Source organism: Podarcis filfolensis (genome assembly GCF_964270895.1).
Source record: "Podarcis filfolensis genome assembly, chromosome: Z".
NCBI classification, from domain to species: domain Eukaryota; kingdom Metazoa; phylum Chordata; class Lepidosauria; order Squamata; family Lacertidae; genus Podarcis; species Podarcis filfolensis.
The window spans coordinates 42,416,171-42,434,882 of record NC_139617.1 but is presented as its reverse complement, the minus strand read 5'-3'; the positions used below and the strand labels follow the sequence as shown (position 1 = coordinate 42,434,882).

The 18,712-nt window shown below is 45.1% G+C and overlaps 1 protein-coding gene across 9 annotated transcripts in view; it reads left to right on the top strand.

The window, feature by feature from the left end:
• TNC (tenascin C) overlaps positions 1–18,485 on the top strand; it is an 86,643-nt gene extending 68,158 nt beyond the window's left edge. For all 9 annotated transcript variants that reach the window (XM_083597126.1, XM_083597124.1, XM_083597122.1 and 6 more), the window contains 10 exons: positions 519–662; positions 2,708–2,827; positions 4,397–4,540; positions 4,865–4,995; positions 6,767–6,899; positions 8,342–8,493; positions 10,733–10,829; positions 11,573–11,734; positions 16,095–16,258; positions 17,373–18,485. In XM_083597126.1, the coding sequence (XP_083453252.1) occupies positions 519–662; positions 2,708–2,827; positions 4,397–4,540; positions 4,865–4,995; positions 6,767–6,899; positions 8,342–8,493; positions 10,733–10,829; positions 11,573–11,734; positions 16,095–16,258; positions 17,373–17,483 (1,358 nt within the window). In that variant the 3' untranslated portion in view covers positions 17,484–18,485. The remainder of the gene's footprint in view (positions 1–518; positions 663–2,707; positions 2,828–4,396; positions 4,541–4,864; positions 4,996–6,766; positions 6,900–8,341; positions 8,494–10,732; positions 10,830–11,572; positions 11,735–16,094; positions 16,259–17,372) is intronic.
• The last annotated feature ends 227 nt before the right edge of the window (positions 18,486–18,712 follow it).

Sequence of the window (18,712 nt, the reverse complement as noted above, 5' to 3'; positions counted from 1 at the left end):
TGAGGAAAACTATGACCCTTGGGATGAAATAATGTTTCTACCTTTTTCATAATACCAATGAAGCTGGATGTTGGGAGGTTCAGAACAGACAAAAGAAAACACTTCTTCTCATGGTGCATAAAGGAACTATGGAATGTGCAACCAGAAGATGTTGTGACAGCCACCCACTTGGATGGCTTTAAGGGGAGATTAGACAAATTCATACCCATGATGGCTGTGTACTACCCCCAGCGCTGGTTGCAGTATGCATCTGAATACCAGTTGCTGTGGAAGAGGAGTAGGGAAAGAGCTGTTGTGCTCATGTATTTCTTGTAGGCTTATCAGAAACATCTTATTGGTCACTGAGAACAGGATGCTGGACTAGATGGGCCTTTGGCTGATGCAGCAGGGCTCTTATGTTCTCTTATGGCTGGTAATGTATTGTGAATGTTGGAGAAAAAATACTTAAGCCTTTGCTTCCGGTTTCTGAACCTTGCACACTTGGTCCCACCACTCATCCAAGCTACTATCTATTCCAGGTCCCCCCAATTATGTGACAGTAGATGGAAGCAAGAGTAGAACTAAACTGGTAAAACTGATCCCTGGCGTGGAGTACATTGTCAGTATCATCTCTGTCAAAGGATTTGAAGAAAGTGAGCCTGTTTCTGGATCTGTGACCACAGGTATGTCCCAGAAGTTCATGGTAATTAAGTGATCAGTAGCCAGGATGCTTTACAGCAGGAGTAGGAAACAGGATCCAGAGCTCCTGTCTCCTGGTGGGCCACTTTGGGAAAAAGATAGGGCTGACCACTGTCAAACACCCAATGTCTGGTTACCATAGGTGTGCTCCTGATTCTTTCCTTTGGATTCAAGCGAGATTGCAAAGGAAGATACCTGCCAATGTGGGCTTGCAGGCAGACATAGTTTGGGAGCAGGGAACAGTTCCACTTTTGAGTGCAGCCAGCCACATTGGGGGTTGGTAGCAAAAGCCCTGCTTACCATGAAAAAAAATGAAGAGTTCATTTTAAGGTTCCTGGTTGTTCTTTTTCAGCCATTTGGCGTAACATATAATGTCAGGTGTGCATGATTTGGGCGAAGTGGCTTGATTTGGCCTGCAGACTGGAGATTCCTCACAATTGCTTTAGAGAGTATTATAATAATAATAATAATAATAATAATAATAATAATAATAATAATTTATTATTTATACCCCACCCATCTGGCTGGGCTTCCCCAGCCACTCTGGGCGGCTTCCAAAAAAATATTAAAATACTGTACTACATCAAACATTAAAAGCCTCCCTAAACAGGGCCACCTTCAGATGTCTTCTAAAAGTCTGGTGGTGGTTGTTCTCTTTGACATCTGGTGGGAGGGCATTCCACAGGGAGGGCGCCACTACCGAGAAGGCCCTCTGCCTGGTTCCCTGTAACTTGGCTTCTCGCAGTGAGAGAACCGCCACAAGGCCCTCGGTGCTGGACCTCAGTGGCCGGGTAGAACGATGGGGGTGGAGACGCTCCTTCAGATATACTGGACCGAGGCCGTTTAGGGCTTTAAAGGTCAGCACCAACACTTTGAATTGTGCTCAGAAACGTATTGGGAGCCAATGTAGGTTTTTCAAGACCAGTGTTATATGGTCTCAGCAACCGCTCCCAGTCACCAGTCTAGCTGCCGCATTCTGGATTAGTTGTAGTTTCCGGGTCACCTTCAAAGGTAGCCCCACGTAGAGCGCATTGCAGTAGTCCAAGCGGGAGGTAACCAGAGCATGCACCACTCTGGTGAGGCAGTCCACAGGCAGATAGGGTCTCAGCCTACGTACCAGATGGAGCTGGTAAAGAGCTGCCCTGGACACAGATTTGACCTGTGCCTCCATGGACAGCTGTGAGTCCAAAATGACTCCCAGGCTGCGCACCTGGTCCTTCAGGGGCACAGTTACCCCATTCAGGACCAGGGAATCCTCCACACCTGCCCGCCTCCTGTCCCCCCAAAACAGTACTTCTGTCTTGTCACAATTCAACCTCAATCTGTTAGCCGCCATCCATCCTCCAACCGCCTCCAGACACTCACACAGGACCTTCACCGCCTTCACTGGTTCTGATTTAAAAGAGAGGTAGAGCTGGGTATCATCCGCATACTGATGAACACCCAGCCCAAACCCCCTGATGATCTCTCCCAGCAGCTGCATGTAGATGTTGAAAAGCATGGGGGAGAGGACAGAACCCTGAGGCACCCCACAAGTGAGAGCCCGGGGGTCTGAACACTCATCCCCCACCACCACTTTCTGAACACTGCCCAGGAGGAAGGAGCGGAACCACTGTATGACAGTGCCCCCAGCTCCCAGCCCCTCAAGACGGTCCAGAAGGATGTTATGGTCGATGGTATCAAACACCGCTGAGAGATACAACAGAACTAGGAAACAGCTACAAAAGGGCAGATCCCTGCCCTAAGGAGCTTACAGCCTAAAATTTGACACAGAGGAAACAATGGAGAAAGGGGAAGAAAGACTGGGAGAAACAAGGGAGCAAGATATGGCCATTACAGTTGCATGCATTTAGACTTAGTTACCCACTGCATTACTGGGAACTAGAGGGCTATCCTTGACAGAAAATGTGTGTCTTTTTTTCAGAAGGGATTTGAAGGAAGTAATACAGATGATACCACACAGGTGTTCTAGCAAGTGGTACCAAGGCAGATTGTAACATTCTATCTCTATCTGTCTCCCACTCTGTAGCTCTGGATAGTCCATCAGGGCTAATGGCAGTGAACATCACTGATTCCAAAGCACTGGCTGTTTGGCAGCCAGCAATTGCTGCTGTTGATGAGTACATCATTTCCTATGTTACTGAGGGTGGTAAGTAAACATTGCTTTGAAGTAAGGCAGGGGCTGGGGGAGAAATGTGATCCAATTTTAAAGTCAAAACTACCAAATTTGCACTTTCTGAAATAGCATGTGAACTGAAACAAAGTCATATTTTAAAATCTGCAATCCTCTTGATTTTGCAATGCAGTTCTCCAGCCAAGAAATGTGTACTAAAAACGCAGATGCTGGGGGGAATAAAGGTAAAGGTACCCCTGCCCATACGGGCCAGTCGTGTTCGACTCTAGGGTTGTGCGCTCATCTCACTTAAGAGGCCGGGAGCCAGCGCTGTCCGGAGACACTTCCGGGTCACGTGGCCAGCGTGACGAAGCTGCTCTGGCGAGCCAGCACCAGCGCAGTACACGGAAACGCCGTTACCTTCCCGCTATAAAGCGGTACCTATTTATCTACTTGCACTTAGGGGTGCTTTCGAACTGCTAGGTGGGCAGGAGCTGGGACCGAAAGACGGGAGCTCACCCCGCCGCGGGGATTCGAACCGCCGACCATGCAATCGGCAAGTCCTAGGCACTGAGGTTTTACCCACAGCACCACCCGCGGGGGAATAGTGTATATACAAATAACAACCAACAAAAATGCATTATGTCAGGGGAGATTGCTTTGTAAAAATGTGTGTCAGGCAAAACTGAATACAAAATGTGTATATTAGGAGAAATTCACATTGCCATGCAGATGAGGATTTATTTATTTTTTAATGCAAACAGTTGTGGAATTTTCTTCTTACCTACAACCACTTGAGGGGATGTCCCAGTCTGTCATTGGCCCTGGGTTCACCTCCTGTTAACTTCCCTCCTTTCTGCCCTACCAGTACCAATGGGCACCAGCCACAGGTGCACTATTTGCTTTTTGCTAACTCTGTCATGGAGCTCTCCTAAAATTGTTGGGTTGTCCTTGGAGTAAACCCATTGAAATTAATGCACCTAATTTAGCAATGGCCTTGTTTCAATGGATCTACTCTGAGTAGGACCAATATTGGCTACAACCCATGAACTGCAGAAGAGTAGCCATGTTAAGTTATAGTGCAACCTTAAATACATTTGAAACTTTAAAGGTGTTTGTTGCATTTGTAGCCTGCTTTTTTTGGCAAGTTCATTTTTGATCCAGATTGGTTCAATGTGAATTGTAATTTGCATTGTATCCTGACCTGAGACCTTATGATGGGAGATGGGTTTGAGATGTTTCTAAGAAAGAAAATAGAATTACAGGGATGAAGTTCAACAAGCTCTCTCATCCAAGTGGGCTGTGTTGCAGAATCCTCTTCTCTATATAGGGTGGCCAAAATTAGCTAAGAGAAGCAACACATGCCTTGCAAAAGCAGTGAATCCAATATGCCATTAGCTTAGAGCACTGTGATAATAATGCCAAGGTTGAAGGTTTGATCCCTGTATGGGACAGCTGCATCTTCCAGCACTGAAGGGGGTTGGACTAGATTATCCTTAGAGTCCCTTTCAACTCTACAATTCTAGGATTCTATGGTTCAACAAATGCACCTGCTGAATCCAAGTTGCTCGTTGATCAATGTTCTGTTTTTCTTTGTTGTTTTAGAGCGTGAAATTACTCAGAGTGTCTCAGGCAATACTGTGGAATTTGATCTCACTGGCCTCCGTCCAGCCTCTGAATATACACTCCGGATCTATGCCAGGAAGGGACCACAGAAAAGCACAGTCATATCCACCAAATTCACTACAGGTAGGTTCTGTTCTATCATAGGTTACTGATGAAGCTTGTGGTCCTAAAATAAGTATATTGCACTGACTTTGGATTCTTAGAAGGGAGGCCTGAGTCTGCATGAGTTGGTTCCTATACTGTATATCTTTAACAATCTTTTCCAACCTTGTTCCTTCCAGTTTTTTTGGACTATGACTCTTAACATCCTTGACTATTGTTCATGCTGCCTTGGGTCAATGGCAGCTGTCGTCCGAAACATCTAGAAAGCACCAGGCAGACTGATCTTTATATTAAAATATATTTAAAATAAAAAATAAAAATAAAAACTTCTCATCTTTTTCCTAGACCTTGATGCTCCAAGGGATCTCACTGCAACTGATGTTCAGTTTGAAACAGCACAGCTAACATGGAAACCCCCTCGTGCCCCTGTTACAGGTTACCTCTTGATCTATGAATCAATTGATGGCAAAGTCAAGGTAAGCATTTGAGTCTAGTATGATAGTCTCTGTTATGTGCAGACTGCAAAGGGGAGGACCCAGATATTAAGGATGCATTCAGACATGCATTAGTTTCCCTCTGATTATAATTAAAAATAATTAAAACAATTAACAATAATAATAAAAAATACACTCCTCAACAAAGGCCCCTAAACAATACACTAGCCCCCAAATACAAATACAAAATCTAAATTAATATATAACATTTAAAAACAATTTAAAACAACCTCCCCCCCCCCCAATAAAACAGCACCCACCCAAATTAAAACTCTGTCTCCATTAGAACAATAATTTTAACAAAGGAGGGCTGGCCATCGCCCTTGTTCCACCACCAAAGTGTCCCTCATGAAAACCACTGGAAATATTTGTATGCCTGTACACTGCCCCCAATTCTGTTACTTTATCTCACAATTTTCCAGGTTAAGGATGGTTGCAAATGTATCTTTAATGGAATCAAATGGAATGAACATGTGCTGTCTTCCATTAGTTTTCCAGCTTTTGCATTGTGTGAAGGATCAAGTATAATGTGAGAATTAACAATTTGGGAAATGTTAGGGAAATGGAGTATACTGCTGTGTGAATGCAGCCTTAGAGTGCATGGCTTGTTTGTAAAGGTTCACAGGTTCCCATATAAGCCTGACCAGAATCCCTGTCAGAAGGCCCCATAGAGCGGCAATCAATCAGCATTTCACAGGGCCAATGGTATATAGGAGCTTTCTGTGTTCCTGCTGTGAACAGAAGATTTACATCAATTGGGGGGGGGGGTAATTATGGTTGTATCCAATGCCAGTTCCACTCAGACTAGATCCCATTGAAACCAATAGGCCTAAGTTTGCCCTGACCTTTAATTTCAATGGGTCTTCTCTGAGCGAAAATAATATTGGACACAATCCAATGTAACCAGAATTGCATTGCTCAGATATACATGAGACATATCAGAGGGCTTGGAGGGGAACATGAACATTTCCAGCAGTACACAAAACCTTTGTGGGTAGGACTTCAGGCTGTTGATGTGAATTTTAAGAGCAAAGAGGCCAAGCTCAAAAAATGCTCTTCCTGGGCTGGAGGCTGCCATATTTGTTTTCCCAGAATGCCAAGCACCCCCCATCATTCCAATGGGATCTCTGGGGACAAGAAACTGGAAGTGCCAGCCTAGGAAGGGCAAAGAGGAGTGGCAGTGAGTTTTGAACCTCTGCCTTCAAAATTCACCCCACACCTGAAAATAGCCAGGGATGGGGGGGGTGGGAGTACTGCCCTTTTCACATCCATGCTTTCTTCATAAAAAGCCTGGCATTGCACAGCCAAATTATTTACCAGCAAATGCCCTTTGAGACCATTTTCGATGGGTGTCTAAGACATGATGAGTTTGGGCAGCAGAAGCATCCCCTCTATTTAGTGCAGTCATGTTCATAGAGATGCCACAGTAGGGGATACATATTTGATGTGCTCCAAATATGCTGCTGTGCTTAGTGCATGTATCAGCCATGTTCATACCAGCACTAACCTTGCTTTCTAGCTATGCCACCAGCATATTCTTGTATGAAAGATTTATCTTAAGGAAACCATTCCCTTGCTTCTAATGTGGTGTGGTGTGCGAAGATCTTATCAGGAACAGAAATGGCCTCATCAATCTTTGACACTGTTTTCTTAAGGTAGCATGAATGATTCAACAACCATGTAAAAAATGGAACAAGTCTTCATTCTTAATTCATTCACCCTCCATTCATTATTGATTCCCCCCACCCTGCAGGAAGTTATCCTGGGACCTGAGTCGAATTCCTACAGCTTGTCAGAGCTGAGTCCATCCACCCAGTACACAGTGAAATTACAAGCCCTAAACCGGAATTTGAAGAGCAAGATCATCCAAGCAATATTCACCACAAGTATGATACATGCAGGGACTGGGAGGTGGCAGGTGACACTTCCTACTCCCCCCCCCAAAGCAAACTGGCCCATATTTCAATACATCTGCTATGCACCTGAGTCTGGATTATCACATTCAGTTCTGACTGCATCTTTTAAAAATGCCATAGAGCTGGGAAAGGCAGCTCAAAGGGGAAGGGTGATTTCTCAGTCCTCCCCCAATCTTTGTGCTCCAATGCTACCAGGAGCTAAGCCATGGTCTGAACCTGGGCCCATATTTTCCCTTAAGCAACAAGCTATAGTCATGAGTTGTTCTTGGCATACCACTCATGGTTTGTCTGGAGGGAGACAAATCATGATGCATGGTTCATACATAATGCTGAGCCAAACCATGGCTTAGCTTCAGGTAACACAGCAGGAGAAGGACCAGGGAAGATGTGGAGCAGCTGTGTGGACCCTTGTACTTCCACATTCAAATGTAGGCATGATTTGCCTCAGCGTCAGGCGTGCCAACTTGAATAAAATATGGGGGGGGTAGGTAAGCCCCATCCTGCATAATCGATCACATGATGCAGTGCACACACAACATCTGAATGGCAATGGCCATCAACTTGGAGGGGCAGCCCCCTCAAATATTTTATCGCAGGGGCTGAAGCCCCCATGGCCCCTAGAAATTGGCTCCTATGCTCATCGTAAATGTTGGTCAGAATTTGACATCTTTGTTGGGCCTAACAAAATGACACCTTTCTTTCAAGGGAGGTCAAGAAAGAAATGGGACACTGAACCCCTAACCTCCGTGTGCCACCAGACAGCCCCTAGCAGCCTGATTTTCTACTTACATCTTCTCCAGAGGATCAAACTGCCTATGCCAGTTTCCTCTTACTTAGTCTCATGCCACATTTACGCCATACAGTTAAAGCACTATGTTTCCTTAGCTGTGGTTCCTGCATTGCTGGGGATCAGACTAGATAGCTCTTTAAACAGCCATGTCCCCTTCCCATGAATTCTGGGAGCTGTAGTTTGGTAAAGGTTCTAAGAGTCGCTGGGACACCCTCTATTCTCATACAGAGCCATAACCCCCCAGAGTTCCCAGTGAATATGAATTGATTGTTTAAGTGCTCTAGGAATTGTAGCCCTGGGAAGGGATTGAAGATTTCTTAACAACTCCCAGCACCCTTAAAAACTACAGTTGCCAAAATTCTTTGGAGGAAACCATACTGTTTAAAGTGGTATCATAGCACTTTAAATGTATAGTGTGAATGGGGCCTGGGTGTTGCTCTTGTGGAACTCTGCAGGGAGGAATATGGTGACAAATCTAGAATTAGTTGGCTCTGCCTCCACCTCTTTTGGTCTACCTGCCTTCTTCCATGTCAGGCTCAATAGGCACCACTCACCACTGCTTTCTCAGTAACAAGTGCTGGTACTCAAGTAGTGATTCTTTGCTTGTTCCCCTTTGCTGCAGCTGGACTCTTGTATCCTTACCCCAGAGACTGCTCCCAAGCTCTACTGAATGGAGAAACAGCCTCTGGCCTCTACACTATTTACCTAAATGGCAACAAGTCTCAGCCTACAGAGGTGTTCTGCGACATGAGTTCTGATGGAGGCGGATGGATTGTGAGTATTTGTACTACTCTGCTTAATTACTTATCTACCTTTCCACACAATAGGTAGCAACCAGCCATTATTGTAGCTACAACCAATCTACTCTCATCTTCTGGCATTCACAAAGCGCATGGGAGAGAAGCAGAGTCTTCTCCCCTTTCTGCATTGAATGGGGAAAGTTAAGAAACAGTCCAAGTCTCTGCCCACTTCCTGAAAGCTGCTTCTTACTTGCTCAAAAGCTTCAGTGGAGACAATACATCCAGATTAGGGTCCTGTGTAGCACTGGGTCTCCTGCATGCTGCAGACTTGCTCCTGGTGATACGGTGGATTTGTGGATGCTTGGCTCGGTGGGAGAGCAGGTGGTGTTGAGGTTCAGTCCTTAGCATTTCCAGGTAGAATTGTTGATCAACCCTGGGGAGCCCACTGCCTGTCAGTGTAGATGATACTGAACTTGATGGACAAATTTTCAAACACAATTAACGTGTAATTGGCTGGGGGTGAGAGGGGACGGGGAGATGTTTGCACAGAGGATGCATTTTTGCATCCTTCTCCCCCCTCTCTTCACTGCCGGACCAAGTGGACCTTATTTGGTTTGTGGCTCTCCAAGACCCCTTGACCCCAGAGGGACCTGGCATGACTTGACAGTCCCAGGTGTGAGAGGAAGAGGAAAGAGGAGGAGGAGTAAATGAGGGGCTGGCAGGCACCCAGGAATGGAGAAGGGAGGTCCTCTCCTTGAGTCTCTAGATGTTGGAGAGGAGGAAACAGATCTACCAACTCCCTCCCATGATCCTCCTATGGAACACAGAACCTCATCAGGGAGGGGGAAGATTTTGACTAGTCAGAGGGAGGCCCTGAACAGGAGTACATAGGTGACATGGCTTCAATCCTGGAAGCAGGGGAGGAGACAGTGTTTTTGATGAGAAGCAGGTGCCACCCTTTCAGGTGAGATCAGATGCACCCACCCATGTGGAGTGTGTGTGTGTTAATGTGGCAGAAACATAAGGCAAGAGAGATTGTCCATGAGCTCTACCCACCTCATATTTAAAAGCTTGGTGGAAGTTACATGAAAACTGCCTTGCAATATTCAAAACTTCTGTTTGGTTATTAACCTCTTGCCTTGCTTTCCCACCCACCTTGGAATCTTGACTTCTGGACCTTGTGCTTTCTGCTGAACATGTACTGCTGATAGCATAAACTCACATCTCTTCTTTACCCTCAAGTAAGAGTCACGGTACTCTCAGCAGCCAGAAACTTCATAGCCAGGCACTGGAGAGACCTGTCAGGAGTAAACATGGACCAATGGTATCAAATAGTATGGGCAATGACCTTACTAGAAAAGCTAACCAATAAACTGAAACTGACATGGGGACAAATAGAAGAGGAGGCCTTCACCCCAGTATGGCTCCCCTTTATCACATACACAGCCAAACAAGACAACAACAAGAATCCACTGAAAGCATACAAATCAATCTCCCTTACCTGACCCAACAAGCCCTCCCCTCCCTCACAAATGCAAACAAACCCCACTGCAGACAACCACAGACAACCAACCACACCCTGCTCCCCAATACCTCTCACTACCAAGGAACTATAACAAGCAAATAGAAAGAGAACCTACCCAGTTGACGCTGACATAAAACCCCACAAGTACACTATACAAAAGAATTTAAGCCTTACCACCCTACCCCTCCTCTCCCCCCTCTTCTTCCCTAACCTTATACCGTACTCAACACTAATGTCTCACAACAAACATAACTGATCTGTAAGAAAGACTGTACAACCTGAAAAAAGAGACAAGGCATGTACTTATGTAAACCAAGAAAATCTTTAATAAAAAAGAAAGAAACATTATGGAATTAAAAAAAAAGTAAGTGTCACTGTCACTGTGGCAGGATCCTAGGGGTGATCCAGGACTGCCTCAACTCAAGAAGACTGCATCAGCCCAATCTACTTCAGGGTCTGGGATTTGGAAAGGTCTAGTATAAAGTGGCTTCCTGTGTTTGCTGGTCTGGTGCATAAACTGTCTATGTCGCCAATCAAAGGCTTTGCGTTCAGGAGGCTCCAGGTTCAGTTCATAGTGTCTCTGAGTAACAGTTAGTGAGCAGCATTGGGAAAGATTCTTGCATGAGGGTCTGGAGATCACCAGCCACACACCACAGGCAGCACTGGGTAGATAAATACACTTGCTGTCTGCCACTGTCCTATTATAGCAGTGATTATAACAATATCAATGTTTATTTTGGGGTTCTAGGTGTTTCTAAGAAGGCAGAATGGAGAGCAGGAGTTCTACCAGAACTGGAGGACTTATGAGGCTGGATTTGGAAATCCCAATGGTGAATTCTGGCTAGGTACGTGACTAACAAGTGTCCCCTCACATTGCACAGAGGACTGCGCCCTTGGCTTGGTGCCCTGTGCAGGAGGACCACCTACACCAGCCTATATTTGGCACTGCCACCACCTTCAAAGGGAGTCTGTTCCACCATCTAACAACTCTTACCACCAGAAAGTTCTTCCTGATGTTTGGCCAGATTCTCCTTTCTTGTAACTTGAAGCCACTGGTTTGGGTCCTACCCTCCGGAGCAGGAGAAAACAAGCTTGCTCCATCTTCCATGTGACAGCCCTTTGGATATTTGAAGATGGCTATCATATCTCCTCTCAGACTCCTCTTTTCCAGGCTAAACATACCCAATTCGCTCAGCCATTCCTCATAAGGCTTGGTTTCCAGTCCCTTTATTATCATGTTTGCCCTCCTCCGCACACCTTCCAGCTTGTCAATATCCTTCTTAAATTGTGGTGCCCAGAACTAGAGACAGTATTCCAGGTGTGGTCTGACGAAGACAGACTAGAGCAATACTATGACTTCCCTAGATCTGGATAGTTATGTTGATGCAGCCTGGAATAGCAATAGCTTTTTCTGCTGCTGCATCACACTGTTGGCTCATGTTAAGCTTGTGTGTTGACACCTCTAGATCCTTTTCACATGTACTACTGACAACTGAGGTGTCCCCCATTTTATATTTCTGCAGCAGATTATTCCTGCCTAAGTATAGAACCATACATTTGTTCCACTATTATTGATTGTTCCCTGTAGGTCTGGACAAGCTCCACAAAATCACTTCCCAGGGCCAGTATGAGCTGCGGGTGGATTTGCGTGACCATGGAGAAACTGCCTATGCCCTCTATGACAAGTTTTTTGTCGGTGATGCCAAGACTCGCTACCGGCTGAAAGTGGAAGGATATAGTGGCACAGCAGGTGGGTTTGTGTGCTAGCCTCAGAATAACTTGTAAGCCTCTGCAATTGTTTGTTTGTAAGGTGATTTACAACATTCCTGCATTGCAAAAGTTTGGACTAGGTGACCAATTGGGTCCCTTCCAGCTCTATGATTCTATGATTCTGCAGAACATAATGAACAGTATATGCCAATCCCTAACACAATATGCATGCCGTACAAAATTCATGCAATACAAAACACTTACTTATATATATATATATATATGTATTATTATGTGCTGATTATTACGGTGTACTGATTATTATTATGCCTAATGGTACATAATATGTAATGAGCATAGTTAATATATGCTAAACAGGAATGATACACAGTATCATCCAAGCAATAAACACGTACATTCTGTAAAATACAAAGTCTAATAACCTTATCACAAATGCAGTTGTAAAGTATAATACATATCTAGTAGCACCTTTCTGAAAAAAACAGGGAAATCAGAAGCTCAAACTACTTCTGTTGTGTTCTATGCCCTTTCCTAATGCTCTGGTAAAGTCATTCTTAGATTGCAAACTGGAGCTGTCAGTCACAGAAGGACCCACACCTCTGCTCCTGCCTCCTCGTTTTCATTTTATGAAGAAGTTGGAGGAAGTTACAATAATGTATCATAGTTGTCTTAAAAAGAAAAGATTCTGGGGCAATCTGAATATCTCTAAGAAAGGAATCCTTACCTGGGGCATGTCTCATTTGATTTCTTCTCTTGTTGAGTCTTGATTAGCATAATTAACAATAACAACAGGTGATAGCCAACTAAGTTTTATTCGGAGTAGGGGAAATGAAAAATGGAAACAATGCAGTAGTCATTCATTATTTAGTCACCTTTTATAGGTATCCTAGAATTCTAGGTGACTCCAAGGGTCATCTAGTCCACCTATGCAATATAGAAATAACAACTAAAGAATCCTTGACACGTGGTCATACAATCAGTATTTAAAAACACCCAAGGAATGAGAGTCCATCACTTTTCAAGGTGGTCCATTCCACTGTCAAACAGCTATTACCGTCAGGCTGGATCAAAGAAGCGTTTCAGTTAAATGCTTTGTAAACTCATACAGGGAAATCTGGTTGGGAAAGATGGGACTCCACAGTGCCATCTGGTGTCACAGTGTTATATCCACAGCTGTCAATGTTTCCCTTTTTTTAAGGGAAGTCCCCTTATTCTGAATAGGATTCCTCGCAAGAAAAGGGAAAAGTTGACAGCTATGGTTATATCGCTTATACAGCACATATAAAATGCTTTTTCTTTATCACTCTAGCTGAGTCCTCAGAAAGTTCTTAACGTTTAATAGGAATCTCCTTTCTTATTTCTTGAATCCACTGGTTTGGGTCCTCCCGTCCAGAGGAGCAGAAACAAAGCTTATTCCATCCTCCATATGAAAGCCTTTCAGATGTTTGAAGATGGCTATCATCTCCTCTCAGTCTTCTGTTCTCCAAGCTAAACATAGCTAGCCTCCTCCACCATTCCTCATAAGGCTTGGTTTCTAAACACTTGATCATCCTGGTTGCCCTCTGCACATGTTTCAGCTTGTCAAAATCCTTTTCAAACTGTGGTATCCTCTCTGTCAACAATGTATGCTAATAACTTGTTGTGACCCTCAGCCTTAATTTTGTGTAAGCTATGCATGGGGGGGAAAGGGGGGGAACAAACCCAAGCCCAAGTTCTGGCATTTATGGTTCTTACAATGCATTTAAGAGCTGAGGTAAGTGGTGGTTGAGCACTTATTGATAAAGAGTTCACCACCCCCAGAAGGAGCATTATTTTATTTTTGTCCATCAATTTAACACAGGGTTAAAATGGGTTGCATTGGGATACCTTTGTTTCCTGCAAGGGATTATGGGCCTTTTTGTGTAACTTTGCTTCTGTGTGTCATTTCCATTTTAAATCTACCTGGTGCTGAGCAGCTTGCTGTTTTTTCAGTCTTGGAATGTAAACAAACAGCCTGAGCCCAGCAATGTCTCTCTTGAAGCTCTAAGTACCTGTCCTGAATATGGCTTACACAAGAAGGAACATGATGGGTCAAGATGCCAAGAATGTGCTTAGCGGTTCCCCATCATAACAAGCTGTACATTGTGTGACAAAGCATGGAAAATGTTTCGGAAGACCACATCTGCTTTGTTGCAAGGATGGCAGGCCAAATCCCACAGGCTCCTTCCACTCCTTTCCTTTGCCCCCTTCCCACCCCCTTATATTGGAACCTGTATTGGAATGAGCTGGATGATCTCCCAACAAAAACAAAACACATGCAATAGAAAGGGAGTAAAGAATCTAGAGGAGTTGCGACCAGCTAATTCAACTCAGAGCAGGCCCCGTTGGAATTAATAGATGCAAGTTAGTCATGTGTGCTAATCTCCATGGGTCTGTTTGTTCTGAGAATCCCCAGAGATAGGTAAGTTTATAATGCAAACCATATGCACCCTTCCAAGGTTTGTTTTGAAGCCTGCTAGGGGCGGGGTGAAAAATGCCAGTGGTCACCAGACTAGAAATTTTGTAAACCGCCCTCCAAAAGCAGATGGATGTATCTGTCCATTTCTGATTCTCTCAGTTTCTCCCCCCCCAAAAAAAAATATATATAAAGTTTAGTTCTTCACAATTCCACCATTAGTTTGCTATTTCTTCACTTATTTAAACCTCGTCATAGAAATTCATGAGTATTTCTCTGCAGATTTCTTCCAATATGGGGAACAGCTCACTCAGATCACTACTTCAGACCATTCTCTTTGTTTCTGGCTACATGACATCAGTCTTTCTTTTGTGTTCCACAAACCAGGCTGGCAATATCATTAGGCAGTGGGGCAGCTACTTCAGGTGGTAGATGCTAGGGAACAGCAGCATTCTGCCCTTTTCCTCCTAAACCTATCTGCTCTGTGCCACCTAAGCTAGCCCACTGACCTTAGGTATAGTGGAGGAGGTTGTCCCATTGTCAAAGGTCCCACCCACCTTATGCATCTAAAGAACTTAAGTGGGAATAAGAACAACTCTTCTGGAACACAGCAAAGGCCCATCTAGTACAACTTTCTGGTTCCAACAGTGGACAACCAAAGGTCTCTTGGAGGTGCTCCTGGGTGGAGCCAAGTCCATTGGAGCAAGTAGAACCCACTGAACCAGCAGCAGGGTGTATGCTACCACTGCCTGTGAAGTGCTCAATGGGACACGGGGGGCAGACCGCAGAGACTGCTGCAGCAGCAGCCCTACCCTCGACGCTTCTTCAAATCAGTCCAATCAGACAGGTTTGAAGGGTGCACTCACATAGCCCTGGCAGCCCTGCACAGCGTTGCAAGGCTGGGGTAGGACTGTCTGATCCCAGCCTTGCAAAGTGGTGCAGGGAGCACACTCATGTGCCAGAGCCCAGTGGGGCGACAATGCTGCCATGTCCTCTCCACCACTTCTGCCCCTGGGTCACACCCTCATCCTCCCTCTGTGGTGGGTGGTGGTGGTGGCAACTGCGTCCTCCCCCTCCCTGTCGGCCAGCCTAGGGGTGGGGCATGCATGGGCATCCCTTTCTTGTGCACAAAGAGAAGGAGGTGCTGCCACCACCCATACCCTGAAGGCCTGGCCTGGGTGCACCTTCAGTGAGGGAGTCTGGTTGTGCACCTACAAAAAAAACACACACCAAGCGCCATGCCCCCCCCCGCCCTCCCACACTACACCACTGCACTGAACCCCCCCCCTCAGTCAGCTCCAACCTACCTGCCTTCTTTCTTAAAACCAGTCAGGACTGCTCAAGAGAGCCAGCGTGGTGTAGTGGTTAAGAGCAGTAGACTCGTAATTTGGTGAACTGGGTTCGCGTCCTCTCTCCTCCACATGCAGTGACCTTGGGCTAGTCACACTTCTCTGAAGTCTCTCGGCCCCACTCACCTCACAGAGTGTTTGTTGTGGGGGAGGAAGGGAAAGGAGAATGTTAGCCGCTTTGAGACCCCTTCAGGTAGTGATAAAGCGGGATATCAAATCCAAACTCTTCTTCTTCTTCAACCAGTTTCCTCTCCCAAGCCACCTACCTGCCTTTCTACCTGTTCAAAGGCTGGCCCTGCCTATGGTCTTCCTCCTCCTTTGTCTCAGTGTTGCCCTTGTTAGAACTCAGCAGTGAAGAGGGTGGGTTAAAAACTAGGATTAGTTGGCTCCACCTGTTATTGACTCTAGTGCCATCTACTGTTGGGCTCCCAGACTTCCACCCTACAGGTTCCAATAGGAGCCAGCAGCCACTTGTTTTTGGAATGAGGAAGAGGAGACATACTATTTTGCCCTTCACCTCGGGTCACAAAAATGTATAGTGCAGTTCCTGCTAGCAACAACCTAAAAATCAGCTATGTTTTTTCTCCATCACACAGGCGATTCCATGACCTATCACAATGCACGCGCCTTTTCCACCTACGACAAGGACCACGATATGGCAATCACTAACTGCGCTTTATCATACAAAGGAGCTTTCTGGTACAAGAACTGCCACCGTGTTAACCTGATGGGTAGATATGGGGACAACAACCACAGCCAGGTAAGTTGTTGTACATTGCACTTGTCATGCAGGGTACAAGTGGGCAAGTTGCCACCTTGCAGAGCTTAGAAGTGGAGATGGGAGGTTGTCCTACCAGTGCTAGCCCTATTCAGAGTAGACATTGAAATTAATGGATAGCACTAACTTTTTGTTGGCATCTGTCTCCATCAAGAGACAATGCAGTGCACCTCTGGGGGTGAAGTCAAAACTGCTGGATAATTGTAGTGCCTGCTGTGGCTGAAGAGACTCATAACTGATGCATTCCTTGCTGTTTTTGCTGTGTTAGCAGTGCCCTCTCTGGGGCACTAGCCTGGGCAATGTGTATGGAGGTCCTGGGCTGTCCTGATTACAATGTGCCCCCTCTCGGTCTCTCTGATGTGGTCCAAAAGGAAAGCATAGCACTACATTTGGCACCAGCTTGGCTGCAGGAGTTCCCAGAAGGAGGCATACAAGATGCCACCTGGCTGCCTCAGAGACTCCACGCTGCATTTGTGTAGTGTTTCCTCCTTAGCCCTTTCTTCTCCTGAAGATGTCCCACAGGGTATCAGGTGCAGATTTTCCCTTGATGCTTACTCACTAAACTTAGATCCATTAATTTCAATGGGTGTATACTGAGTAAAACAAGGTGAATCATTACATCAAAGGCAAGGCAAAAGAAACCCTGAACATCAGGGTGTAGCTACATCAGCCCCACCAGATGGCTATATTTTCAGCTTTGCTTAAATGCTTCCAGCAGTGCAAAGCCCATTTCCTCCTGTTTCCCTGCCTACATACCTACTCTCTGATTAGACAAGCAGGCAGGCGGCACTGCCACAGTTCCAGGCACTTAAAGGAGGCCCAGAGAAAGAAGATGTGGTGTGGGGAAAGTCCCGAAGCCACATAGGAAGCCCTGGAAGCCCACATTTTGTCCCTTGAGTCTGACGTTTCCCACCATTGCTATTAAGGACTGCTTGGGAATAAATATCAGCCGATAGAATTGATGACTATGATGGCATTTCAACCAGGGATGCCAAGGCTTGTAGCTGATATTCTTAACTGCACACAACAGCTAGTAAACAGTTGCAATCGCCCATTCATTTATATCAACCTTCCGTTCTTGCCTCTGTTTTTGCAGGGTATCAACTGGTTCCACTGGAAAGGTCATGAGCACTCCATCCAGTTTGCAGAGATGAAACTGAGACCATACAGCTTTAGGAATCTTGAAGGGAGACGAAAGAGAGCATGAATCCTCCACGGGGTTGGCTGACAGAAAGAAAAAGAATGGTTGCTTGTTTGTTTGTTTTTCCAGAAATTTGGGGGAAGGGAGATTAGAAATGGAGATGGGAACTTTACCAAAGCATCAGTGTTGCTTGACGTAACCTTGGCTCCCTTGACCATTTTTTATTGGGGGTGGGAAAGGCTTCTTCAAAACGTAGCGTGCTCAACTGAGCATCCTTTTTTCCCCTATCTGTAGCTGGCTTTCTTTGCACCAAAGATGACAATCGCCAGGGAGGGAAGCGGGGAGGGGAGGGGATGTCAGGGAAGAGGACACAATCTGGCATATTCACACACAGAATCACACACACAAAATATATACATTATTATTGTGATCATTATTAGCCATCCTTGAGCTTTATTAGCTGATGATCTGGAAGCTTTCCCTATATATACAGACTGGATCCAGACTTCTCCATGACTAACTGAAGTTCCATTGGTTTCAGTGGGTTTACTCCAAGCATGACTAAAGGTGCAATCCTATCTCCACTCACCTGGGAGTAGTGGTGGCTGGTGCACATTTGGACTGGTAGGGTGGATGGCAGAGTGTGCAACAGTAGGTGGCACCAGAGCCAATGACATTCTAGTTTTGTCCCCATCTTCCTCCCTGCTGAGTTCAAAAAGGGCAACATTGAGACAAAGAAGGAGGACCTAACTTCTTAGTAGGCATGGTGGAGATTGCACTGCAAGTCTGGATCCACCTCTCTCTATATATATTTTTTAAAAAAAACAGATATAGAAAAGGGCAAGGAAGAAAGCAGCCCTATTTAAACATTTCATCCTAAGATTAATATTATTAATATAATGAAAAGAAATGAAAAGAAATGAAAAGAAAAGGATGATAATAATAATAAGCTAAGTTTTTTTGTCATCAAGGTTTTTTTTAAACAATCCATGCTTTCCAAAACACAGCAGGACAGTGTCTGATTGTACATTTTTAAAAAAATTAAATAAAAGCACAATTTTACTTTTACAGAAATCTCTGAGTCTTTTTTTAAATGTGTCATATTGTTTGGTGTACATTCAAGGGGTATGGGTGTATATAGGCCTCTCTGCAGTGTGTGTGTGTACCATAGCAATGACAGAAAAATTGCAGGCAGTCTCCATTTAAATTCCTGGCATTGCCAGTGAAAGGAAAGATGTGCAGGACCACAGATTTCCAACCCCTGAGTTAAAGGATCCCTGGAAAAGGGTTTAGGA